The following is a 27034-nucleotide window of genomic DNA, read 5'->3' on the forward strand; positions in this document are numbered from 1 at the left end:
AGTTACGTGTGTATGGAGAGCCGAACTTGTCCTTTTTTTAGCCATGTTTTCATGGTTTATTTCAGACATAAGAGAACCAGCTGTTCGCCTCGCTCCGGCGCGCGCCCTCAGATGGGTCGCAGCGAGCGAAGTCGGGCCAGTGTCGTACTGCGCCCCCTTCGAGTCTAAAGTGGCTTCCTGCACAGAGTATGTTGGGGGCAAGGGTGCTTCGCTGTCACTGTTGGTGTCCATGCAGGATGAAGAGGTGATTCATGATGAAATGTTTTCTTGAGTGGTTCAACATTTAACGTAAATGTTTCAATGTTGGATACTGTCCCAATAGTTGCTACCTTTAATTTAATTCCACTCCTATCTTCTTCTACTTTGTAATATATGACATGAATTAAGGTATTAATAAGCAAGAAAAATTCTGATTGATGTCTATCAATCCTCAATGGATCCTGCACAGTGACGTCTAAAAATATCGATACGACCTTTTTGCCCATATATTAAGGTGTGTACATATTTTTGGCACTTTGTCGTTGACTGCGAGTAAGGTTTGGTTGAACAGTGTGCTCATTCGAGTTATTTTCAGGGTTACAAAGTTCCACCAGGGTATTGCTTGACCACTAAAGCGCTCGAGAAGCATCTAGAAATTAACCCGAAATTGAAAGAAGCTATTCTAGAAATTGATAAGGCTGGCGGTGATTACGAAGAGACACACTTCAAACAAACATGTACTAGGTAAGGAAGATCGTTAAGTTACGTCTACTCGTGTAGACTCGTGTAGATCGTGTCTACTACGGCGTACGGACAATCATGTGCACAATAATTTAAACTTTCAGATTGTACAATCCTACGATTAGCAATGGCACTAGCATTTGCTCGTTGTTTGCTTGTATCTTTAGGTATAAGATCTATTTATTACGTCATCATAAATGAAGTTCATAGGATATAAACTTTTACAGGGCAGCAGAGTTAATAACCGAAACTAAAATAACGGGAGACATTAAAGAGGAAATTCTGAAGGAGTTAAATGACTTAAAGGAGAAAGCTGTAAAAGCAGGCTTGGGGCCAGAACTCCGCTTCGCAGTTCGGTCTTCAGCCGTTGGAGAAGACAGCGAGTCGTTGTCCGCGGCCGGGCAGAATGAGACCGTGCTCGGCTGTACCGAGGAGGATGTGCTTCGTGGAGTGCAGAAGTGTTGGGGATCTATGTTCGCTTTCACAAGCGCGTACTACCGCAGGTAATGTAAAGGAGTTAAGTAACATAAAGGAGAAAGCTTTAAAAGCAGGCTTGGGGCCAGAACTCCGCTTCGCAGTTCGGTCTTCAGCCGTGGGAGAAGACAGCGAGTCGTTGTCCGCGACCGGGCAGAATGAGACCGTGCTCGGCTGTACCGAGGAATATGTGCTTCGTGGAGTGCAGAAGTGCTGGGATCTATGTTCGCTTTCACAAGCGCGTACTACCGCAGGTAATGTTAAGGAGTTAAGTAACATAAAGGAGAAAGCTTTAAAAGCATGCTTGGGGCCCGAACTCCGCTTCGCAGTTAGGTCTTCAGCCGTGGGAGAAGACAGCGAGTCACTGTCCGCGGCCGGGCAGAACGAGACCGTGCTCGGCTGTACCGAGGAGGAAGTGCTTCGTGGAGTGCAGAAGTGTTGTGGATCGATGTTCGCGTTCACTAGCGCGTACTACCGGGTTTTATTTATACCGAATTTCTGTTATATTTATTTAACCTTTGCTGTTATATTTAGTTATTTTTTTTTATTTAACCTTAGCTATCCAATATATTCTTAGGTGAGTTAACGTCAGTATTTTTGATTGGAATTCCCATTTTAACCAGCTGAATTTGCACAATTCTTTTAGTAGCTTATTTTAAGCTTTGCTTACACATATGTGTAGCGCAGGGAGTAAACTAAAACCTGGTTTAGACGATCCCACAGATAAAATATGATGATGTTTGCATTTGTTTCAGACAAAACGGCCAGCAATGTCTGTGCGGTGGTGGAGTGGTAGTTCAAGCATTAGTGAGTCCGCGCGCGGCTGGCGTGCTGTTCACTAGACATCCCGCAGCCGGTGATCCTTCGCGGCTACTCATCACCGCCAACTATGGTCTTGGCGAGGTTAGTCTCTCGCTTCTTATCGTTTATCACTTCTTATCGTTGGCCGGTCGAAATAATAAGGAGATGGCGCCAGCATAGCTTGCCCTGTCAAACCCTAGAATTGTCAATTTTTTTTTTTTTTTTTTTTTTATGCCCTGGATGCCGGCCTTTTAAGAGGCCTGATTCCTACAAACGAGCGTATTTGGCAAAATGCTTCCTTTTTCATTCAACATTACGACGTAACTATTGGTATTTATTCAAAAACTGTTAACGTTCTTAAATAATCATTTCCTAAACTAGCGGCTGAAATAGTTAAAGGGTGCATTTTCTCTTTTTAAACCTAAAATAAATGAGTTTTCCTGGGAGTATTTTTCAAAATTTGCAGTGAGAAGTGTCGTTTCGGTTGCCAATTTTGCAGTAAACAAGAATCATTTGGTCCATGAATGATTACAATTCAATTTACCATACCTTGTACGAGGGGCTGAAATGATTGAAGATCAAAGATTCATTTAAAAAGATTGGTAAAATACCTTCCGAGTTTTCTTCATTTTTTCGGTGAAAACAGGGTCGCATATATATATTTATTTTTTATCGCAAATTGTACTTATATTTTGCCCTCAAAATAATATTATAGCAAACTTTAACTTTATGTGAACCCATAAAAAAAAATCATAACTAACTATCCTATTTTGCCGTAAATTTAAATATTTTTAAAAGACGTATAAATCACGCTGCACGGACGCTCCGCGCTTGTGTATCGGGAGGCCCACAATAGGAGCCCTCCCATTCACAGCCAGGACACCCAGCTAAATTCGCTAGAATGCTGAAGAGAACAGAACAAAAAAAAATGCTCCGCGCTCAGTCTCCGCCGGGCGCGCTTAGGGGACGGACCTGTGCTCGACCGTCAGGCGTTTGTTGCGTTCGTAAACCAGCGAGCTAGTTCCGAGAAATGGTGTATACTGCGATTAGAAAATCTTGATCCTTAGTTGATCAATGTAATCATAGGTACATTTTATAGCACAAATATTATTTCGCCTAGGTGATCGGGTCTGTTCAGGGTGCCTAGCCAAGATGCCAACCGTTTAGGTACCTATAGTTTACATTAAAACCAAATCTGTAGCTGGCCTCTGAATGGGTAGTAAAACCGGGTTCCGTATGTCTTTCCCTTTCCAGATGACCAAGGTGCCTAGCCAAGATGCCAACCGTTTAGGTACCTAGAATATAATTTACATTAAAACCAAATCTGTAGCTGGCCTCTAAAATGGGTCGTAGAAACGCGTTCCTTGTGTCTTTCGCTTTCTAGATGACCAGGGTGCCTAGCCAAGATGCCAACCGTTTAGGTACCTATAGTTTACATTAAAACCAAATCTGTAGCTGGCCTCTGGATGGGTAGTAGAAACGGGTTCCGTATGTCTTTCCCTTTCCAGATGACCAAGTTGCCTAGCCAAGATGCCAACCGTTTAGGTATCTATAATATAATTAACATTAAAACCAAATCTGTAGCTGGCCTCTAAAATGGGTAGTAGAAACGCGTTCCTTATGTCTTTCGCTTTCCAGATGACCAGGGTGCCTAGCCAAAATGCCAACCGTTTAGGTACCTATTAGTGATTTGGCCGACTAGCCGACTAGTCGGCGCTCGGATGGCCGATTAGTCGGCCGACTAGTCGGCTAGTCGGCCAAATCCATAAATCATTATTTATCTTTAAAATTTACATTCGGGTGATCACTGCAGTAGCTTTGTCTAAGTTCGGATGCATTTGAAAAATAATTGTTTTGCTCCTTGCGTCGCTCAAGCTTTCCGTGTGCAATTTTCGTACATTTTATTTAATATTTCAAGCACGGAGTAGGATGGAGATGGCAAGTGGGCGTTCCCGTCTATCCGACAGTTAGTAGCGACCGACTCACTTTATGCACAGACTATGCTCAGTTGTTGTGTAAACTTCATGCTCGAATGACATTCACGTCGTACGTACGCTCGTCTAACAAAAATTGATAATTAAATTTAAAATGCCGTATTGTGCAGTATTAAGCTGCAGAAATCACAGCGGTTTAAAAAATCTTTCACGTGGAGGTATTTCTTATCACCGGTGGTTATTTATTTAAATATAATCCGATAAATACGAAAAATCTGTTTCTATTGCATTATTTACGAATGTTCGTTAAGTAAATCTATATTTTATCAGTTAGAACTTAGAGTTCACAATCCTTTGTCACTATTCTTTACGTTTATCTGGAATATTCGCTATCCTAAATGTCAAATAACTTCGCTACTCAGATGCTGCGCAATGTCGATATTTATATCGATAAAGTTAAAGTTACGATATTTCAAGTTTGATGTTTGGTAGTTCGGTAATAAATTATTATTTTAGACACGTTTCTAATTATTATTTGGGATAATCAATGTCTTAGTAAATGTGGCAGCTCTGGTCATCAAGCACTAAGTTAAGTCGGGGTCATTTCATGGCAACCTTTCAAACCTTCGTATTCCTTTACATACGTTTTTGTTTTTTACACCCATCATATTTTCATCGTTAATATAATTAGACTAGGTACTTAATGCACTTATGCGTACAATGCATGCAATGTGCCATGAATAAAAGTTTTATATTTTCTATTTCTTTATTATTAATTATTGTAGGTTACCACAAGATGCCGATATTAAAAATAAATGGGTCAATGCTACTGGGCAAGAAAATTAGTTTCCGCAAAAATATAGCACCATTTGCTAGGAGCATTTCTTAGAGAAAGATTTCTGGGGATAAAATTGCCATACATCTCATCTAGCGTCCACACGCCTAAAACTTAGTTACTAATTTAGTAATTATTAGTGACATTCGGGCTCACTTAATTAATAAAAAGTGTTCCGTACCACGCAAACTAGCGTGAAATATTGGAATTTTGCCGCCCCCCTTCCTGATTTGATAGGTCACAATCTTACAATCAAATCAAGTGGGATCGATGAGCCAGTTTCATGTATGCTTTCACACCATACAATTAATTTGACAATTTAATCAGGTTGTCCCGTCTAGATTGGCCTTAAATGCTGCTACAAGTAAATATATTGTTAAAGACGAATACTTACCTATGTAAGTAATTGCAGATTTGTGATCACAAAATAACAGCAATACCGAGTTAATAGACCTTTAAAGAACTATGATTTTATCTGTTTGACTTTAAGATATACCTATATTTAATGTTCACATTAACAACCTAGTTGGTCAATTAATAAGAAACAAATTTCTAGTTAGATATTTGTTGTACTGTACTACATATTATTTTTCATACAATCACGATTATCACTACCTATATTATAATCATAAATAAAGTATCATCTAAATGTGTTAAAACATACGGTAATGAAATATCAATACCTAACTGAACACACAAATATCGATAAAACACTCCGATTACACTGTCCCCTCCCTATATCGTCGAATGGAAAGAAGTTCCAACGGTTAGCTACTCGCAGGCGTGTAGAGGTCTCGAAAACACCAGTGTAACGTGACCGTGAGATCCGTAACAAACCATGCATAATTAGACCTTACTTATACTGGTTTTTTAGCCCTTTTCTCGCCTGTAATAAGTAAGTGATTTTAAAATTATATAAAATAACGCCATCTGGTGTTGAGTAGTTGTATTAGGTGAACGTTGAGCGAGCTTTTGTGAGATGAATGAGATAATGAAAGAGTCGTATGTCATATAGCTTTGACATTATAATTTAAACCGTCACTCATGTAGCCTACAGTTGATATTCGTTCGAGAAATGTCCACCGGTAATAACTTTTTGGTATGGAAAGTTGCTACGAATCAGAGCAATTTTGTAAGTGTGTGACGTATTTTAACGTGGCTATAAATGTGTGAGTTTAGCGACACTGGTTTTCATACTAAATAGGAGTCATTTCACATCCACTAGTTTATTAATTCGTGATTTCAAGCAATTTAATGATAATTTAATAAAGAAAATACATATCTAACGTGATACATATTACGGCAACAAACCGAATAAAAAAAATCCGTCCAAAAGCCAATTGCCATTTAAGCATTTTGAGCAAAATATATTTTCCTTAAGAGACCCGCGTTTTGTGAGGTTGATATCTTAGTGGCTTCTAGGAATTTAATTAAAAACACCTCAAATAAAAATTACCTACCTACTGTAATACTATTAATATTGTACAACTACATAATACCGTTGTACTGACTGCGACGACATACATACTTTTTTGATATTTCGACAATACCTGTCCAAGGTTTGCCCTAGATTGACATCTCTTTTTTGTGTGTGACATTGTTCATTTATTTATTTATTATTAATAATAAATAATAACAATATTTTAATATTTTACTTCATAAATTGTTGTTTTTGCTGTTTCAATTTGAAGCTGACGATCTTTTAGTGAAAAGATTTTGTTGCTAATATCCTTTTGTGTAAAGAACTATGTCTTATTCTTTAAGAAAATTAATGAATCTATCTTGTTATCTACTCCCTACACATAAGTTGAATATATTAATATGAACTAAAATATTCGTATGCACCATTAATAGGTTTAAAGTACAATTTTATTAATTTGAATAAAATGAGTATTCACCATTTAATAAATGTTTGCTGTTTATTTGTTTTGTTTAGTATGGTTTCCTGTAAGTAATAATAGGCCGACTAATCGGCCATTTTGGTCGACTAGTCGCCGACTAATCGCCGACTACAAATGTGGCCGGATAGTCGGCTTTCCCGACTAGTCGGCGACTAGTCGGTACATCTCTAGTACCTATAGTTTATATTAAAACCAAATCTGTAGCTGGCCTCTGAATGGGTAGTAGAAACGGGATCCGTATGTCATTCCCTTTCCAGATGGCCAGGGTGTCCAGCCAAGATACCAACTGTTTACGCTCCGTAGCGAACGAAACGCAACCGTCTCTGTCGCACTAATATGGAAGAGTGATAGAGAGATAGATTACCCTATCGTTCGCTGCGGAACGAACGACTGGCATCTTGGCTAGGCACCCAGGTTTAGGTACATATAGTTTACATTAAAACCAAATCTATAGCTGGCTACTGTAATGGGTAATAGAAACGCGTTCCGTATGTGTTTCGCTTTGCAGATGACCAGGGTGCCTAGCCAAGATGCCAACTGTTTACGCTCCGTAGTGAACGAAACGCAACCGTCTCTGTCGCACTAATATGGAAGAGTGATAGAGAGAGAGATTACCCTATCGTTCGCTGCGGAACGAACGACTGGCATCTTGGCTAGGCACCCAGGTTTAGGTACCTATAGTTTAAATTAAAATAAAATCTATAGCTGGCCACTGTAATGGGTAATAGAAACGCGTTCCGTATGTGTTTCGCTTTGCAGATGACCAGGGTGCCTAGCCAAGATGCCAACTGATTACGCTCCGTAGCGAACGAAACGCAACCGTCTCTGTCGCACTAATATGGAAGAGTGATAGAGAGAGAGATTACCCTATCGTTCGCTGCGGAACGAACGACTGGCATCTTGGCTAGGCACCCAGGTTTAGGTACCTATAGTTTACATTAAAACCAAATCTATAGCTGGCCACTGTAATGGGTAATAGAAACGCGTTCCGTATGCGTTTCGCTTTGCAGATGACCAGGGTGCCTAGCCAAGATACCAACCGTTTACGCTCCGTAGCGAACGAAACGCAACCGTCTCTGTCGCACTAATATTGAAGAGTGATAGAGAGAGATTACCCTATCGTTCGCTGCGGAACGAACGACTGGCATCTTGGCTAGGCACCCAGGTTTAGGTACCTATTATAGTTTACGTTAAAACCAAGTCTATAGCTGGCCACTGTAATGGGTTATGGGTAATAGAAACGCGTTCTGTATGTGTTTCGTTTTGCAGATGACCAGGGTGCCTAGCCAAGATGCCAACCGTTTACGCTCCGTAGCGAACGAATCGCAACCGTCTCTGTCGCTCTAATATGGAAGAGTGATAGAGAAAGATTACCCTATCGTTCGCTACGGAACGAACGACTGGCATCTTGGCTAGGTACTCTGATTATCTGGAAAGCAAAACACATACGGAACGCGTTTCTATATCCCATTTCAGTGGCCAGCTACAGATTTGGTTTTAACGTAAACTGTAGGTACTAAACCCGAGTGCCTAGCCAAGATTCCAGTCGTTCGTTCCGAAGAGAACAATAGCGTAATCTCTCTCTATCACTCTTCAATATTAGTGCGACAGAGACAGTTACGTTTCGTTTCCTACGGAGCGTTAACGGTTGGCATCTTGGCTAGGCACCCTGGTCATTTGGAAAGCGAAAGACATATGGATCGCGTTTCTATTACCCATTTCAGAGGCCAGCTGCAGATTTGGTTTTAATGTAAACTATAAGTACCTAAACGGTTTGCATCTTGGCTAGGCACCCTGGTCATCTCTGGGTACAAGTATGTATATTTTCTTAACATAATAAACTGAAATTACTACTACCATGCATATAAAATAAAATAAAAGAGTGGCTATAACAATAAAAATAATAATATTGTCTTCGGTTACCGCGATAGTTACTCATGAAATAAAACTATGAAAACGGATTATATCGCGTATATTGAATTTATAATACATCCCGACGTTTCGAACTCTTTACAGCGTTCGTGGTCAACGGGTGAAGAATAATCTTGTGTGTGTCACCCGTTGACCACGAACGCTGTAAAGAGTTCGAAACGTCGGGATGTATTATAAATTCAATATACGCGATATAATCCGTTTTCATAGTTTTATTTCATGAATAAAAATAATGTTACTTGCTATTGAAATCGACAACGATCAAGATTATTCTTCTCTGCGTTCAAAACGCGTTATAGTTGCCGGCGCTCGCGTACCGCGCGTCAACGCCATCTATTGAGTGTTATTTCGTGAAATCGATGAACGCTCCAGGGAATAAGGGCTCTTAAGCCAAATCTCATAGAAAACGGGGCAAGCTATGATGGCGCCATCTCTGCAAACCTTTGACAGTTGCCAACCCCATTAGCAGTAATGCCTGTGCGGTGGCAGTGTTCAGGTGTTAGTTTGCTGTTTACTACCACATTATATATACGAGAAGTACTTTTTAAGGTATCGTACCTCAAAAGGAAAAACGGAACCCTTATAGGATCACTCGTGCGTCTGTCTGTCTGTCTGTCCGTCTGTCACAGCCTATTTTCTTCGAAACTACTGGACCAATTAAGTTGAAATTTGGTACACATATGTAAGTTTGTGACCCAAAGACGGACATGTAACGTAAACGAATGAATTTTAAACATGGGGGCCACTTTTGGGGGGTAAATGAGATAATTAAAAAATAAAGTTTTTTAAACTATATCGTGTTACATATCAAATGAAAGAGCTCATTTTGAGAATCTCAAATATTTTATTTTAAAATAAATAGTTTAGAAGTTCTTTAAGAAAATAGCTAAATAATTTATCTCCGAAACTAAGTTGGGTCTAAAATTTTGAAAAAAATACATAAAATAGTTCTTTACTTATAGATGACAGGAAAACCTATTAGAAATGTGCTGTCAAGCGTGAGTCGGAATTAATTACTTTGTTTTTAATCCGACCCCTACGGGTTTTTAAAGATATTTATTTCACTCACGTTTCACATAAAAAATACAATAAATATGTAGTTAAAAATTGTGTAACGAACGGACCCCTGGAACGCGAGTCCGACTCGCACTTGGCCGGTTTTTAGTTCGGGATCTATGGTCGGGATGCTCCTCCGAATTGGACGCGTAAGTGTTAGATGTTAATCTATTGTATTATTTAGAGCGTGGTATCCGGCGCAGTGGAGCCCGACACGATAACCGTGTCTCGCGACCCGGACGACGGCCTCACGATATCCAGCATCGTGCTCGGCTCGAAGACGTCCCGCGTGTCGGCGGCCGGCGGCGGCGGCGGCGTGGAGATGCAGGCCGTGTCGGAGGCCGAGCGAGGCGTGCCGTGCCTCGCGGAGAGCGAGGTGTTGCGGCTGGCGAGGCTGGGGGTGCGGCAGGAAGAGCTGTGGGGCGCTGGCAGGGATATCGAGTGGGCTGTGTGTAAGGTACCTACATTTTTGACTGTAATCTATTCAGAAGATGCAGAGGTTGTTTGAGATCGACCAAAATAGGCCTTGTCGAGCGGAAAATGAAATGTTGAAGCTGGCTTGTTTGTCTCAGGACTTCTGCTGCCTTACAGGAAGAGGGCAGTGACGAGTTACCATACCACTCATAACATACTTACCCATGACGGTGAATAGTTTTTGATGTAGGTACGGAGTTGTAGTCATCTTGTTCGCTATTTATTTTAAGCTTAATGTTTATTGTATGATATTAATGTCTTATAATCGAACTTGGTAAATGTGTGAATAATATAACATTGTTATACAATTTTGGCAGGATGGTATCTACCTGCTTCAAGCACGTCCCATCACATCTCTGGAGCGGTGGACGGAAGAGGAACTACTCCACGAGATAGACTACCCGATCATGTCGGACGACGAGCTCATCACCTTCGCTAACACTGGCGAGGTAACAATTTACATTTGTGCAGGATGGTATATCTGTTTCAAATTTATAACCCATCACATCTCTAGAGCGGTGGACGGAAGAGAAGCTGCTTCACGAGATATACTACCCGACCATGTCGGATGACGAGCTCACCATCATCACCTTCGCTAACACTGGCGCGGTAAGCCATTAATTTGTGCAGAATGGTATATCTGTTTCAAATTTAACCCATCACATCTCTGGAGCGGTGGACGGAAGAGGAGCTGCTTCACGAGATATACTACCCGACCATGTCGGATGACGAGCTCACCATCATCACCTTCGCTAACACTGGCGCGGTAAGCCATTAATTTGTGCAGAATGGTATATCTGTTTCAAATTTAACCCATCACATCTCTGGAGCGGTGGACGGAAGAGGAGTTGCTTCACGAGATGGACTACCCGACCATGTCGGATGACGAGCTCACCATCATCACCTTCGCTATGTAGTAGTGTGTAAGATGGTATATCTGCTTCAGGCTCGACCCATCATACATCTCTGGAGTGGTGGACGGAAGAGGAACTACTCCAGGAGATGGACTACCAGATCGTGACTAGTGAGGTAAAGCTTAGAAAGAGGAACTAACAGCACCCGAAGGGTTAGTTCCCGATTCGCCAGATTCTTGTTTCGCCGGATTCCTGTTTCGCCGGATTTACTTTAGTACGTCACAATCTGAGAATCCGACGAAACAAGAATCCGGCGAATCGGGAATTAACCAGCCGAAGTACCTAAAATCGTTTGCTTTGTCATTGGTACAAACTACAAAGTCCAAAAAAGTACCACTACTGGAAATTATTTATGATGATGAGGATGAAGTTTTAGATATGTTTGCCATTGAAAAATTTCACTGCGATTAGGTATGTTGTTTTTAACAGGTGTTACCCAAGGCCCTGTCGCCGTTAAGCTATGACGTAATGTTGCGACCGCTACAGAAATCCATCGGTCGCATGATCGGCAGCAGCCAAGAGGGATACGACCACAGTATCATCGTGACCCACAGCCGCTGCGCTATGGCTCTGTATAACGTGAGTACTTTATTCATTTTCTTCGATTACCGCGTTATTTACTCACGAAATAAAACTATTCAACGGATATAATGAATCTAAAATACATCCCGACGTTTCAGCTTGGGATCCAGTAGTCCATCTGATAAAGGAACAAGAAAGTCGTAGGACTGTGAGACCAGTGTTCAATGACTTTTACTAGTATAGTAGTGCTCTCTATCCACATGGTTGGCAAAGTAAACAAATGCACATTTTGAGTTGTATCCTTATATTGGCTGGTATATGTTGATTAGATACGCAAAAGATGATCCGGATATTGTTGAACATCTTGGTCTATAGTTCACAAAAAAAATTATAACATTGAGTTGTTGTTTCAGTCGGTATACAAACGGGTATCATCAGAAATCGACGTGGGTATCCGCATGATCGAGATGGCAGTTCACGGGCACAAGGTGGCCGACGATCATATTTTCAGCGTGGCCTTGCACCGCCGGAAACCGCAGTGGACCGACAAGCCCGCGATGATCTTAATGATGACTCGGGTAACCTTATTAATCCAGTAACTTTGTCGCCTTTTATTTACGCGGTTTTTTCGATTCTTGACAAAGTTGTGTTCGTCGCTCGAGGTCTCAAACTTGGATTATTCATTGAGCCACCATCATAAACAAGTCTGCAAAAAATCAGAACTACCGGATTTAACGCAAACGCTAAATGTATACAGTTACTGTATTATATCATGTATATAAAAAGGTTTAGTTTATGACAAAGTGGCCGACGACCATATTTTTAGCGTAGCCAGGGCTCGGAACCGGTATTGAAATACCTGTTAATAACGTCCCAAAACCGTTAGGTTTTCGTTCATTAAAAACCGGTTAATTGATGGAACGCAAACTAAGAAATTACGTTTTCTCTCCTAATCGGTGAGAAAAGTTAACTGAATTTTATGGTTCGTGGGGAACGATATAATTCCGGTTACCTACTCTCGGCTTTCGGAGAAACTCGTTGTCGTACGTGAAAGAGATAGCAATACTTACTCGTTCTATCTCGCTTCGATATTTTCAATTTAACCGGTTAATTTCGTTCCACAAAAACGGAAGGCGAACGAATTTGGCATAAACCAGTATAGGGACAATGCGCGTTGGAGGGTCTGAATCGGAAAATAAACATTTGCCAAAGCAAGTGCTGCCATCTACCGTTCTCGTTCATTTTCTTGTACATAGTAGGTTCTGCCATCTTGTGGGCTACATCGGAAGCATAAACTTCACATTTACGCCTCGCGCCAAAAATCTGACGGTTCCTATACTGCCCCCTATATTTCATGCACGCTCCCTCTCGTAATAGAGCAGTTCTTTAACCGGTAACCGCAAACGGAAACGTAATCCTTTTCGTTCCCGGGTAAATGAGCGAAAAATAAAATGGTTTCCAAGCCCAAAACATTGCTCCGCCGAAAACGCACTGGACTGACTAGCTCGCCATAATTCATAAATCGGGTAAAATACCTCATTCTGTATAGCACATGATTCAGTGTCCTCTGCACTCTGCACGAGATGACGGAATCGTCTTCGGCATGCCGACCAGCCCTGATCGGGGATGTTTTGTTTGACAAGGTAGCCCTGTATGTCCCAGGTTGATATTTTAACTTGCACGGCAAGGTTCAGTTTCCTTTGAACATAATAGACGCTGACCCTGTAGCCCTGTGCACCTTGACTAAGTTGTGTTGGTACCTATTGGTCAAAGTAGTTTTCTTATCCATTCACTTTACTGCGGTTTATTTTCCAGGACATACTGTTCACCAAACGGCACATGAACGACACGATCAAGAAGGTCGACCGTATGACCATCGACTCTTTCAAGTCTGACCGACCCGAAGAATACCTGGCAGCTTTGCTGGATCTAGACCAAGATATCCGAAGGTTGTCGTTCAACCACATGAGCACTAGCGCTGCGAGTACAGCTAGCCAGTTTATTGCTATGACAGTGCTGTTGGAAGGGGGGCAGGGTATGTAAAACGTAGAGGTTGTATTAGGACATTCTTACACAGATTGATCCCACGGTAAGCCCAAGGAGGCTTGTGTTGTGGGTACTCAGACAACGATATATATAATGTATAAATACTTAAATACATAGAAAACACCCATGACTCAGGAACAAATCTGTGCTCACACAAATAAATGCCCTTACCGGGATTCGAACCCAGGACCATCGGCTTCACAGGCAGGATCACTACCCACTAGGCCAGACCGGTCGTCGACCGGCATTGTATTAAGGGCACTTTGTGCGTATCGATATTTTTAGACGTGACGTGACTGTACAATTTTGATTCGGCAAAACAAAGAAAGGGAGATCTTATGCCTTTAAGGTTGCAAGAAGAGAATGACGACGAAGTAGGTATGTAGGATCCTTGTTAGAAAGTACAGTGAGCTGCGAAATTGGATGGAAAAATTATGAATGAATTTATTGATAAAGTCGCCATGCACTTTTACGGCTTGTACATGGTATCTCATACAAAAGCCTATTAGAAGTCTCAAATCCTTTTAGAAGTTATTTAGAATAGAAAAGGGCAGCTTCGCTACAGCTCCTAGTAAGATCAAGGGTCTTTCCTGGAACTCATGGCATTATACTACCATTATACACTTCCGACGTGACCCGTGGGTTCAATTTCCTTAGCTGACTAGCAGTAGTGTTTTAGCCTTTACCTTATTTGTGTGTCTAAAGTAGGTGCCTGCGCCCAGTAGCTGCAATTCCCTTAACCAAAACTACCAATCCAATCACTTTTCAGATTTCACCTCCGAGCAATGCAACGAGATAAGCATAATCCTCAGTTCGGGCGACGTGTTGTCAGCCGAAGTACCGCACATGCTGGACCGCCTGGCGCGCAAGCTGGGCGCCTCCAGCAAGGTGGACGAATTCCGCGCGCAGAAACCTAAGGACGCGCTCGGCTGGCTACAAGATAATCAGCCGGATATTCATAAAGAAATCATGGAGTTCTTGAATAAACATGGCCATAGATGCATTATGGAGGTAGGCCATTCATTTATATTTTCTTTACTTATTGGAAACTCAAATTGAAGTTCAATACAAAAGTCCTATAGTAAGTTTACCTATATTTCTTCTGTCTTCATTCTTTTTTCCTTGTTGCTGCCTTCAATCCCGTCATTTGATCACGTATATTTTGGTGTTGTCAGTTCGACTTGGCGACGAAACCTTGGGCCCTGGTTCCCGATGACCTAATGGAGGTCTTGCAGAACATGCGACCTCCACAGGAGCCCGTCAAATCGCACGCCAAGACCGACGCCGAAATCATCGCAGCACTAAAAACACCGAAGAAATCTAGCACAAAGTACCTACTTTTATCTACCAGTTTCTTTGTATCTCCATATACAGGCAATGCAATCCATAAAAATGTGCTGTTTTATAAATTGATACAAAAAGTAAAAAAAAAAAAAATTAAGACAGTCAAAACATCTTTTGCTTCTTGTAGCCTAAGGAACGCATTAATGAAATGGTGAACAGGAGGAATCCGTCGGGTTCCTCCTGGTCACACTGTAAATGTAAGGACTGCGAGAGTGTAAATCCGGTATCCATTGCAGGAAAGTCCTAAGCTGGCTTCTACCTCTATGCCGGCGCACCGTGCGGCACCGCGAAAGCACAAAAGCGCACCTTATCCTGGCCATTCACAAGACACGGCTAGCTGTCCGGCGACTAGGCCAGCTCCTCGTCCAGCGGTGGTTCCTTCCCGATGCAGACCTGGTCTACTACTTCCGCGTTCACGAGCTGCTAGAGTATATCGAGACTAGGAACCCAGATTTGCTTAAAAAGTGAGTATACGAGGTGCAAAATCAGCTACCTACCCCTCCTCTTTACATCCGTTTCTTGATCACTGAGGGTCGTGGCCACTTCTAGGGAACAGCTTCTCTTTGACAATCTACCACCACCTTTCTGTCTTTCTGTCGCCAAATGTAGGACATCGTGAAGCGTTACAGCTTGTTTAGAAGGTGGCGTGGCGTGGTTAGAGCTGGTCGAATTGGCCGATCGCTTTCGATTTGACCAGTGATAACCAACTTTAGGTTAGGCACCAAGGGTACATATTATTGTGGCCATTTACAACATACAGGTAGCTAGCTATTCCGTAGCTGAGCCAACATTTCGTCTAGCATCTGCCCGATATATGGGCTCTGGGCTCTGGGAATAGTAATCTGACTCATAAAAATTATATTCTTGTTCATTTCAAAAAATATGATACCTAAATGACATCTGATGAATGTCGGTTATGGATTTTAGTTTTACATAATAAATAATTATTTATTTTTCACCACACCAGCTGGTAAAGGCTCTCTTGATTGTTCAAAATCAGAAAGTTGCATTTTATCCACATGCGGGGCCAAGTAGGTACTTAATCAGATGCAAATTTTGAGTTGCTGTGACGTCATAAAATCGGCAGTACAGTTTTTAACTTTTTTCTTTCGAACATACCATGTGGCGTACCAAATGAAAGGGATTTGTGAGTAGATCACAAATATATAACATAGGTACTTAAACATTTTCACTACTTGGTCTAACAAATTATTAGAAAACGTTTAATAATTTCACAATCCACAGTTGAGTTTGAACTGTTCTAAATAGAAAATGACTGAATGGATTATTCCAAATTTTATACCAAATGATTGTGAATATCCTCTATATAATTAACCAGATATATCAAAAAATAAGAAAAGTATGTCAAGTTGAAAAACAGTATAATTTTCTGTTACATTAAACTGCAACTATTATAAAAACAAACAAAAAACCAGACTGTTTACATATATTTTTGAAATGGTCTTTTCACTAGCTTTCATTTGGTACCCATATTACTATCGTAAAAAAAAACAATCCCCCCTTTTTTCATTTGCGGGCGCCATTTTCAATATTTATATAGCCTATGTCACTACCACAATTCTGACGAATTCAACCACACCTCATATGTCAAAAACCGTCCAGCCGTTTGTTCTGTAGGGCGTGCCAAATAAATGGACATATACAGGGTGGCTAAAAAATAAGTGCATTCCCGTTGCCAGGGAGGTTTTGGGATTATACTAAGCAACTTTTACTATGGGACCAACTACGAAATCGAAAATGAAATAAAATCTCTCCCATAGAAAATGGACCAGCCAAAATGTATGAAACCAAATTTTTTTTTCCCGATTTCGGGTTAGGTCCCATAGTAAAAGTTGCTCAGTATAATTTAAATCCTCCCTGGCAACGAGAAAATGCACATATTTTTTTGCCACCGTGTATACATACATTACGCTCGCAGTCGGGTAAAAATACGCGTCCAGTAAAAAAAAAATATAAATTAGTGGGCAAATTTTTTTAAACCCTCGTGATTTGAAACCCTCGCAACGCTCAAGATTATATTTTCATATTTCATAAATATTCAACATTACATGTCATGCGCATTACAAAAAATGTTAGTTACAGGTAGTTGGTACATGACACCCTGATAGGGCACAAAATGCTACATAGATAGATAGGTACATTAGGTACTTACAATTCCAGCGAAAATTAAAATAATTAATATAATTTAAAGCTAAGCTAGTTCATGCAAAGCAAAGGTATCTAAACTGGAAAGACCATATAACATCAATATGTTCAAGGCTCGATCGTTTTGTATTTGCCTTAAGAAAGTTACGTGATTCTGTATCTCCTGAAGCTGCACTTATTGCTTACCATGGTCATGTAGCATCCATTCTTAATTACGGCCTCATCATATGGGGTAACTCTGTAGATGTTGAAAGGGCATTCAAGCTTCAAAAGAGATGTATACGTGTAATTGCAAATGCTCCTGTAGGTACCAGTTGTAGACCTTTGTTCAAACAGTTCAACATCTTGCCTTTGGCATGTATTTATATATTAAAAATATGTACTTTTGTTAAGCGATTTCCACATTATTTCGTAAAGCGTTCAGACTTGTTTTGTGCGAATCCAAGACCACAATATAAAAATCGCCTCAATCAGCCACGATGTATGACTAGCATTTATAAAAAAAATGCTTTTAATATGAGTATTGTGATCTATAATAAGTTGCCAGTTCAAATAAAAGCTCTCGAAGGCAATGAATTTAAGCAAACCTTAAGAAATTGGCTTCTTGCTCGGTGCTTCTATAGTACACAAGATTTTTTAAATAACGTAGAGTAACAGTTTGTGTAAAATTGTAAATAATTGTTATCTTAATGGTTATGGTTATAACTACCATATATGAATGGCTGTTATTATATAATATTTAAAAATATTAATAAGATGTTGTTAGTTATTAATTTTTCAAATGTAATAACATATTTTTTAAGATGCCTTCGTGGATTTGCATGCTGTTGTACACAGCTGAAAAGGTGAAACAGACCACTGTTTACTTACATTAACACCTGTAAACGTTACCCTTTTTTTGCAAATAAAATTATTGTATTGTATTGTATTGTATAAAATAACAACAATAATAAATGTATGGACTGAGTAGATAAAGACCATGTCAAAGATATATTAAGTCATTTCAATAATTAGGTCAGTGACTCGCATATTTTTAAACAATCCCTCTCAATAACCTTCCAGCCGTCCGCAAACAAATCGCAGGAGTGCTGCACAGCACAGAGCTTATTGAGCGTGTTCAACGCTCGGCAAACGGGCGAGTTGCGCCGCGAGACCGTGCGGGAGGGAGGGACCGCGAAGAGACGCACCCGGTCAGCACGAAACCGCGCACGCTGGTCCGGGACCAATAGTCGACATGTCTCGCCAACTAACTCGGGGCAATCCAGGCGACCACGCAGGATACGAAGCACGGTTATCAGCTGGTCGAACAGTCTGCGCGTCGCTAGTGCGTTGTATCCTAGCGTGCCCTGCAAGTAAGCTGTCGGATACATGAAAGGATAGTACCCGTACAGTTTCTTGAAGAGAGTACGCAGAAAACATTTCTGAACATTCTCTAGCACTCACATGTAGGTTGCCTCGTATGGACTCCACACGCACGAGCTTGCTGCCAGTTTGGATCGTACCAGAGCAGAGTATAGAACTTTAAACACACCTACATGCGTAAAGTCTTTGCAGATACGTGTAACAAACCCCAAGCGTTTAAACCCTTCTTTAACCAGCGACCGTACATGGTCATGAAATGTAAGACCTGGATCAAAGAGCACCCCCAGGTCCTTCATAGAATGCGTGCGGGATAGAGACTGCGAGGTATCAATGAGGTAGTTCGAGAATATTCCTTGCCTAGCCCGGGTGAAACTCATGACATGGCACTTGGCCACATTAAGAGAAAGGCGGTTTTTAACACTCCATCGATATATCGCATCTAGGTTACGCTGCATGTTTTGGCAATCTGATGGGGTTTTGATATCTACCACAACTTTTATGTCGTCAGCATATATTAGAAGCTTACCAGCAACCAGACAGCTCGAGATCATTCACCATAATAGAGAAGAGAAAGGGCCCTAGCAAGGATCCCTGACTAACACCAGATCTCGTTGGGTACGGATCTGAGTCAAAGCAACCGAGACGAACGAATTGTTTACGATCCTTCAGGTAGCTGGCAAACAATTCAAGGAGTGTTGGGTCAAAGCTTCTCTAAAAGGATATCGTTGTCAACCTGGTCAAACGCTTTCCTGAAATCAAGGTATGCAACATCAACTTGGCATCCTTCGTCCAGTTTATCCGAGACGTGGTTTACGAGCAAGAGAAGGTTAGTGTTGACAGAGCGGCCTTTCCTGAAGCCATGCTGCGCATCACTTAAATAAGGATCCACTAACGTTTACAGTTTAGAGTGCAAAACACTTTCGAATACCTTAGCAAATGAGCTCAGGATGGCGATAGGACGGTAGTTTTCGGCTCGCGACTTTTCACCCGACTTTAGGATTGGTGTCACTCTCGAGGTTTTCCAACTAAGAGGATAGATGCCCGATTTGAGTGTCAGATTGAATACACAAAGGATTATTATGAACATATATTTTTTATGTACTATTACAGAGCCATGCAGCGCTACCAGCATTTCACTGCTTGGTCAAAATTGCGGTTTGCCGAGTTGAACTCGGGCTGGCTGTCGCCTCTACCGGCGGTGAGGCCCCGCGTGGAGGCCGGCGACGCGCGCCTCGAGGCCACTTCTGTGTGCGGCGGCGAGACCGTAGCGCGGGCCTGCGTCGTCAAAGATCTGTCGGAGGTATGCACTCACCACACCACACGCAGTATTATCGACGCATGCCGTTAACGATTAAGGCCCAAGGCCAGGGCCATACGACTTGGCCAGCGCTGATGAGGTGCTATGTCGATAATTTTCAACGTGAAATCCCACTGCTCCATCTTTGAGTAAGTATGTTACTCTTCCTGATGGTTCTCCATCGTCACTTGCCTGTTTGAAAATTCATGAACTCCACTTTTTTTCATTGACACAGATTTATTCTTGCGGAATAACGATGATCGAAATAAGGACTTAATTAATATTGTCTTCGGTTACCGCGATAGTTACTCAACGGGTGACCCCGAACGCTGTAAAGGGTTCGAAACGTCGGGATGTATTATAAATTCAATATACGCGATATAATCCGTTTTCAGTTTTATTTCACGAAATAAGGACTGGTACATTCCTTGAATATCTCAACAAAATTTATCGTTTTCTAGATTGGGCAGCTACAACAAGGAGACGTTCTCATAACGCACTCTACTGACATTGGATGGTCACCGTATTTCCCGCTCTTGACTGGTATCGTCACGGAACTCGGGGGACTCATTTCACATGGTTAGTATGCGATGCGCAATCTCTTAGAACCGAGTCACCGACGCGGAATCGGCTCGATCTTATCACATATTATTGATATTATTTACCAAACATGTTTTTATAGACGGTACTTCGCATACAGACAGAATGGAGCCAATTGGATATCGTAGAGCACACCCAAACTAGTTTCCTATACCTAATTATGTGGTCTGAGATATTCACGAAACCCTTTCCGGTCGATATCGAAAAATGAGCAACGAAATTCTGCTGTTTTTTTGTATTCGCACAACTATCTAATACCTACCTGAACGATTTATTGCGATTTAATTTATTTCGTGGTGACTATTACAAAAACCAAAAGGATCAATTTATAGGTATACTTAGCTTCAATTTTAATATACCTACTTAATTAAATATTAGGAGTAACAATGATGAGTGTTCGCAGGAGCGGTGATAGCACGAGAGTACGGCCTGCCATGCATAGTGGGCGCGGCCAACGCGACGGACATGTTCCGCACGGGCGACACGGTGCGCCTGTCCGGCACGCACGGCGTGCTGGAGCGCGTCACCGTCGCTAAGGAAGAAAACGCCTAGCTGCTGTGGCTCTAAAAATATAACTCAAGCTATATCATTTTCATTTGTTATGTTAGTGGACAAGGGAAGCCTTCTTCTCTTATGGAAGTCCAAACGATTACTATGAACTAAGAGTACGTTTATCTAAACAGGAATTCTAAGGGTTTTAGTTTCATGAAATAAATTAAATATACCCGCCTATTCAAACCCACCTGTATACTGCAGTGGGTTCATCACCTTTTGTACTTATTATGTAGATCAACGTTTTTCAACATGTTCCTAGTGTGATGGTGGTGCAGCTAAATGGCATATCGTGACCTAATAACCGAAGTTAGCCCGTAGATTTATGTTAACCGTCGGATTTATGGGCGATTAAAAATAGCCCGCCCGAAATGAAATTTCAATATGTGATTTATTACCTAATTGTGATAATTGTACAATATTATATTATAAGTTTATAGTGTTTATTGCAAAGTTACTTATTTAATGTTTTTTTTTTTATATACAATGATACACATTTATAAAAACAACAGCACCAGTTGGACAGGGTTTCTGTCGACCCTTAGAAATAATACTTATTGCGCCATTGGTGAGATTTTATATTGTGATTTATTTAATTAGTTATAAGTGTAAAATACCTATTATACTTAATGTGATAATTTATTGTAGTGTTTTTAATATTGGGGTTTTATAAATTAATATACAAATTATTCATAAAAAAATTGTATATATTTCAAAAATTCCCATAATTAGGAAATCACAAAACATTCACAAAAGCTCACTGGACGTTCACAATTAATTTTCACGGTGTGTGTCCGCTCCTAACAGTAATTACATTATAAATAAATTTTGTTAGCGTTTTTACAGCAAATAAGTATCTATATTGCATAATTTCCATCGCTCCATCTAATCTAAATACAATAAAAATACGCCTAATACTCCGATTTTCCAATCCCCGACTTTTCAAACGCCGATCCCGATTTCGCACGAAGCCTGCGATTCATTTAAATTTAAAACTCACTTAAAATTTCTGGATAGCTCACTCCGAAAGATTAGGTGCCCGTGTCCGCCAACACCAGGAGCTCGTAGGTGTTGACAGCGAACGGGCGGCCGAGGATGACGATGTGGCAGCGGTAGGCGGGTGCCGGCACCGCGCCCAGCAGGTACGCGCCGCGGTAGCGCACGCGCCCCGCCAGCACGCGCGGCGCCACCACCACCGCGCGCGACGGCACCGAGCCGCCCGAGCGCCACGGGATCCACTCCACGTCCGCGTTGCATAGTACCTGACAGAAAGTTCACGTCGGCTAAAGTCTTATCTTATCCTCTAGCGTCCCACGTCCCACCGTCCTATAGATACTAATTACCTATGCATATTTCATATTTTATTAATTACCTCTTCATCATTATAAGAATTATAACACGTTTATTTTTAAATGTTGAATAACCGTTCTTAATAAGTTGTCTGAATGGAACGGAACGCCTGTCAAAGAAGAGGCCTATTTTCTTACTGCAAGAATGTTTTAAGTTTCCAAAGGCAACATTCGATATTGTTTTTATAAATATACGATACGCAAATAACCATAAATAACGATATTTAGGTAATAATAGTACATTGTTTTAATATTTACAATTGTTTCTGTCTTATAGAACATGCATTTGAAAAAAAAAACTTTCATTGAAGTGGGTTCAATAATAATAACAAAATCTATACTAGTCGAATAAAAGCTAGAAAAACACTTCTTCATAATGTCAATGTCAATGATGTCACAGAATTAATAATATAAATGTTTCGAATTCCGTTCCTTACTTGTTGCTTTTCTTATTTTTTCGCAACTGTATTAAAAACCTTCGTTCGATACACGTGCGGAAATGTCATTCTTCACTCGTCCCGAGTCTTGCCACTCGCCTATGGCTCGCGGCAAGATCTCTCGGTGCTCTTGATGTAATGGCATACTTTCCGCACTAGCATCGAAATGTACTATACCTACCAAAGATAGATATAACTCCGTAATAGATGGATACAGTCTAAGGAAAAAACGTGCCTCGAAAATCAAGAAAATTTGATTCTCGTTCAGAGGGCGCTACTAGTTTTGGCCTACAGTCGTATAGATGGCGTTGACGGTTTCGTTTGTTATTTAACAATTTTAACGCATATCAGCGAAAGAACATGGGTCAAAATCATCAAAATAATTAATGCAAAAAAAAAAAAACATTTATCTATATTTAAATACATTCTATCGTATTTTTATAAATCTTCGTTTTTAGTTTTAACGTGTGTCGACAGATGGCAGTGAATTTACTGGGGTTACAAAATTTACTATGACAGTACCGCTCTAGTATAAGTTACTCTATGTACCTACTATGGGTTTTGGAGACGATCAATATTGTTCATTGACTATATACCAGAACCTATGTAAGGTAATTTTAACCTATATGTGATGCGCTATTGCGTAAGAAAATGCATGATTTTTATACGGTAAAAAGAAGAACCGACAATAAACAAATGTGAACACCGAATATTTGGATTCTGATTTTGATTACGGTGAATAAAAGTATGTGTCAAAAAAAACGAGTTGCCAATCCACATTGTTCAGAGTATACTGAACTGTTGCCATATAAATGAGAATAATAGCGCCCTCTTGACAATGATCATATATTCCTGGTCAGGCTTTACGTAAAATTGATGAAAAGAACGTTGATTTATGCATGATTTCTGTTTCATACAGAGTTTTTCTATTAATTTAGCGCAAACGAATATTCGAAAGTAGATAAATGCAAAAATATTTATGTCTTAATAGTGTGTAGTGACTTAATTAATGCCGATTGAATTTTGTATGAAAATCGAACCACCTTCTAAGACTTCTAGCGGTTCAGGTATTTTTGGCTAGTTGCAAATCCTTAATGTCCTTCAAGTGGAGTTATAAAGAAAATACAAGAGGTTAGGAGTTATGGTTACGTAGGTAGGCATCGGGCAGCACACGCCGCGGTGCGTGGTGCGACCCGCGTGGCTCACGTACCTGGTACTTGGTATAGTGGTGCACGGCACCCTGCGCGTACAGGACGCAGCAGTGCTTGGAGGGCCGCAGGGCGGCGGGCAGCACGCGGCCGCGGTGCGTGGTGCGCGCGACCCAGGTGGCCGCGCCGGCCGCCACCGCGCCGCTCGGCACCGCGCCGCACGCGCTCACCACCCACACCGGCCCGCCTGATTTCCACAGTGATACCCATTCTGGAAATATATTAATGCACGGTACTTCTGGTAGCCACCATTTGCTACTGTCGGAAGGCATTGGCATTTTTGATCAAAAATTAACACCTAAGTATATGATCAAAAATATAAATGAAATGGGCTAATAATCAATTTACCTGGAATGAGTCCCATGAAGTGGTTTTCCCAATTTAATTTAATGATTTGCGTATTGTAGTTTTTCCAATCTTCTGCATATTCCTCCACTTTACTTTTGAAGTAATTCCATCGCCTAGAGGAGCAAACATGACCGTAAAGCATTCTATGTTATTAAAATAAATGTAGGATACTTATTATTATTTTACTTCACTTACAAATCATGTTGCTGTGAGTCCGTAGTAGGTGACGGCGGTCGTAATGAATCGGTCTCCTTTACCTATAATATTGAATATAGAGTACAATCACCAGTTTACCTTAATACGTAGAATAAAAAAACCAGCTAAGCGCGAGTCTGACTCGCGCACGAAGGGTTCCGTACCATTACGCAAAAAGCGGCAAAAAAATCACGTTTGTTGTATGGGAGCCCCTGTATAGTAACGAAAATTTGTATAAAAATTAAGCATATCATTTACAATACTTGTGTATGAACAAAAATAAAATAGGCCGCTTTAGTTTTATGTCAATTAATTATATTTCGTAATTCTTCACCTACACCAGGGTCAACTTTGACATCTGATAACATAAAAATTAGAAAGTATTGGCAAGCCGGAGTTCTTGTGAGCTACTTTTAAAACGATTAGAACTATGCATTTTTCAAATAAAGACGGGACGGGACACACTGTGCGGCGGCGACATGAGCACGCTCGATGAAAACATCTAAGCGGTGAAAAGGTTAAAGTACGTAAGATAAGTTACTTACGTAGGAAATAAATTAAAAGGGATCTTACTATGACAGATATAAAGTGGGTCCATTTGTTGAACATGTCGATAACTTGCAACATTTCGTTTTGACAGTCCATGTAATTTTTATTTTTAACTGTCCCTCTGGTCGGAGAGACGATCTGGAAGAAGATACTAATCACCATGTGACATGACTGAAATTAGGATTCGAGTAGCAATCTCAAAAAAAATGACGATTCATCTTAAAGCAATATTAATTGGTTCAAGATGATTCGTTAAAGTTTTTGGTTGAGAATGAACAGTATCATTTATACACCTTTTTATCCTGGTACCGGATAGCAAGTCGTAGAATCAACTGCCGACTAAAAAGATTGTACTGGCGCCATTGTAGGGCTTCTGTAGCTATTTTTCTCCGGAAAACTTTCCATGATTCTGCAGATTTATCTACAAACAATTTTAAATCTTTTAGTTTATAACTCTGGTAAATTAATTAGTCAATGGTGTCCTTGGTATTGTTTAAAGGCGTTCGATGATCGACATTCCATGTTAGGTTAGTCTCTCATCTCGGTGTCTAATCATCATGCTCACCCAGTCTCCTATTAGATCAGGTTTTGCCTGTCAAGTGGCTGTGGCTGTAACTGCTGTGGACGCTGTAGTGGACACTTGCAGGCATGCACATTCCAGGTCTGCTCACCACATAATATTCATAACCACCCGCCCTAATATTGGTTCCTAATATTACCTGTCAAATGACTACTGTGCTGATATGACAACGCGCGGTCCACGGTCTCTTGTATCCACTTGCGCCAGGCTTGCACGTTCCACGTCAGGCTCACCATCATGGCGTGCCAGTCGCCCATTTGATCGGTTGAGATCACCGGTATGCCTGAAACTGACGTCCACTTCTTGCCTTAGTAATACTGGACGGTGTGCTAAACTGACTAGGTACCTACCACACCACAAGTATAACTAAAATTATTTACCATTTGAATCTGGATTTCTCCTGTCAGTACGAGTATATCCCGTCTCTGAGAATGGTGTTGCCGGACTAGTTTGCATCCGTAACGAAACAGGTGCTCTCCAAGCGAAGCCCGGCGGTGACCTGGTTCCTTCAAAGGCACAAGCACCAGATTTGTCGGTAGACGGTGGCGGTGTATGGTAAGACCAGGAGTTAGACATGTCCTCAGAGTTCAAATTTTTTATTTGACTCGATCGGGGTAAAAAGCATGTGCTTGAGGGTTGTATAGATTCAGATATAAGTTCTTCGGAAGATGGCGATGACGAAAATTGATTTGACACTTCGAGGGGCATGTGGCTGATGGTGCTAGGAGGCTGGACGGTGGTGTCGTGGAAGGACGAGCGTGCGAGTTTGGTCGGAGAATCGAGGTACTGGCGTTGGCGGTTGTACTCAGTGGAGTAGAGCATGTAGGAGGTCTGGCAGCCCTCTGTAGGGGCGGGCGCGGGGCAGGGCGACCCACGGTTGCAGGTGCGTGAACACGGCCTAAAGATGAAATATACTAGATATTTTAAACAATCCTGTAAGATTTCCTGATTTAATTAGAATTTTGACCCTATGAGGTTATTTATTCTGGCTGGCGCTCAGAAAGAAAACATAACACAATATTTACCTGATGGTGATATCGACACCGGGCGCGTAGGCCCGATCTCCTGGAGTCGACGATTGGAGCCGTTCGCCGGGCGCTAACTCTGACAGCGCATCCATCTAAGGAAGGTATAAGATAAGCCTTATTATACCCTTATACTATAAGGGAAACTTAGGCAATTGCTAAATTAGATAACAATTTAAATTAGGTATGCCCAAAGTGAACATTCATAGTATGACCAAAGATAATAGATGGATACAGTCTAAGGAAAAAACGTGCCTCGAAAATCAAGAAAAGTTGTCTCTCGATCAGATGGCGCCACTACCTTTGGCCTACACTCGAATAGATGGCGTTGACGGTTTCGTTTATTATTTAACAATATTAACGCATATAATATAAAAATAATTATTATATTTCTCAAGCTTCATTCTTCAGAT

The 27034-nt window shown here is 41.0% G+C and overlaps 2 protein-coding genes across 2 annotated transcripts in view; one reads left to right on the forward strand and one right to left on the reverse strand.

Annotated features, from left to right (window-relative positions):
* LOC134755973 (putative phosphoenolpyruvate synthase) overlaps window positions 1-21496 on the forward strand; it is a 36751-nt gene extending 15255 nt beyond the window's left edge. Inside the window, exons 9-23 of the mRNA XM_063692698.1 lie at window positions 66-244; window positions 575-723; window positions 948-1223; window positions 1950-2097; window positions 9838-10110; window positions 10445-10576; window positions 11471-11620; window positions 11977-12141; window positions 13379-13598; window positions 14379-14620; window positions 14785-14939; window positions 15190-15417; window positions 19592-19781; window positions 20240-20357; window positions 20782-21496. Of these exons, the coding sequence (XP_063548768.1) occupies window positions 66-244; window positions 575-723; window positions 948-1223; window positions 1950-2097; window positions 9838-10110; window positions 10445-10576; window positions 11471-11620; window positions 11977-12141; window positions 13379-13598; window positions 14379-14620; window positions 14785-14939; window positions 15190-15417; window positions 19592-19781; window positions 20240-20357; window positions 20782-20930 (2774 nt within the window). The 3' untranslated portion in view covers window positions 20931-21496. The remainder of the gene's footprint in view (window positions 1-65; window positions 245-574; window positions 724-947; window positions 1224-1949; window positions 2098-9837; window positions 10111-10444; window positions 10577-11470; window positions 11621-11976; window positions 12142-13378; window positions 13599-14378; window positions 14621-14784; window positions 14940-15189; window positions 15418-19591; window positions 19782-20239; window positions 20358-20781) is intronic.
* A 141-nt stretch (window positions 21497-21637) lies between these two features.
* LOC134756227 (uncharacterized) overlaps window positions 21638-27034 on the reverse strand; it is a 60872-nt gene continuing 55475 nt past the window's right edge. Inside the window, exons 51-59 of the mRNA XM_063693056.1 lie at window positions 26622-26716; window positions 25977-26494; window positions 25736-25885; window positions 25310-25437; window positions 25041-25154; window positions 24468-24529; window positions 24273-24385; window positions 23927-24135; window positions 21638-22192 (exon numbers count right to left, since the gene is read on the reverse strand). Of these exons, the coding sequence (XP_063549126.1) occupies window positions 21962-22192; window positions 23927-24135; window positions 24273-24385; window positions 24468-24529; window positions 25041-25154; window positions 25310-25437; window positions 25736-25885; window positions 25977-26494; window positions 26622-26716 (1620 nt within the window). The 3' untranslated portion in view covers window positions 21638-21961. The remainder of the gene's footprint in view (window positions 22193-23926; window positions 24136-24272; window positions 24386-24467; window positions 24530-25040; window positions 25155-25309; window positions 25438-25735; window positions 25886-25976; window positions 26495-26621; window positions 26717-27034) is intronic.

This window comes from Cydia strobilella, chromosome 3 (genome assembly GCF_947568885.1).
Source record: "Cydia strobilella chromosome 3, ilCydStro3.1, whole genome shotgun sequence".
Taxonomy (NCBI): Eukaryota; Metazoa; Arthropoda; class Insecta; order Lepidoptera; family Tortricidae; genus Cydia; species Cydia strobilella.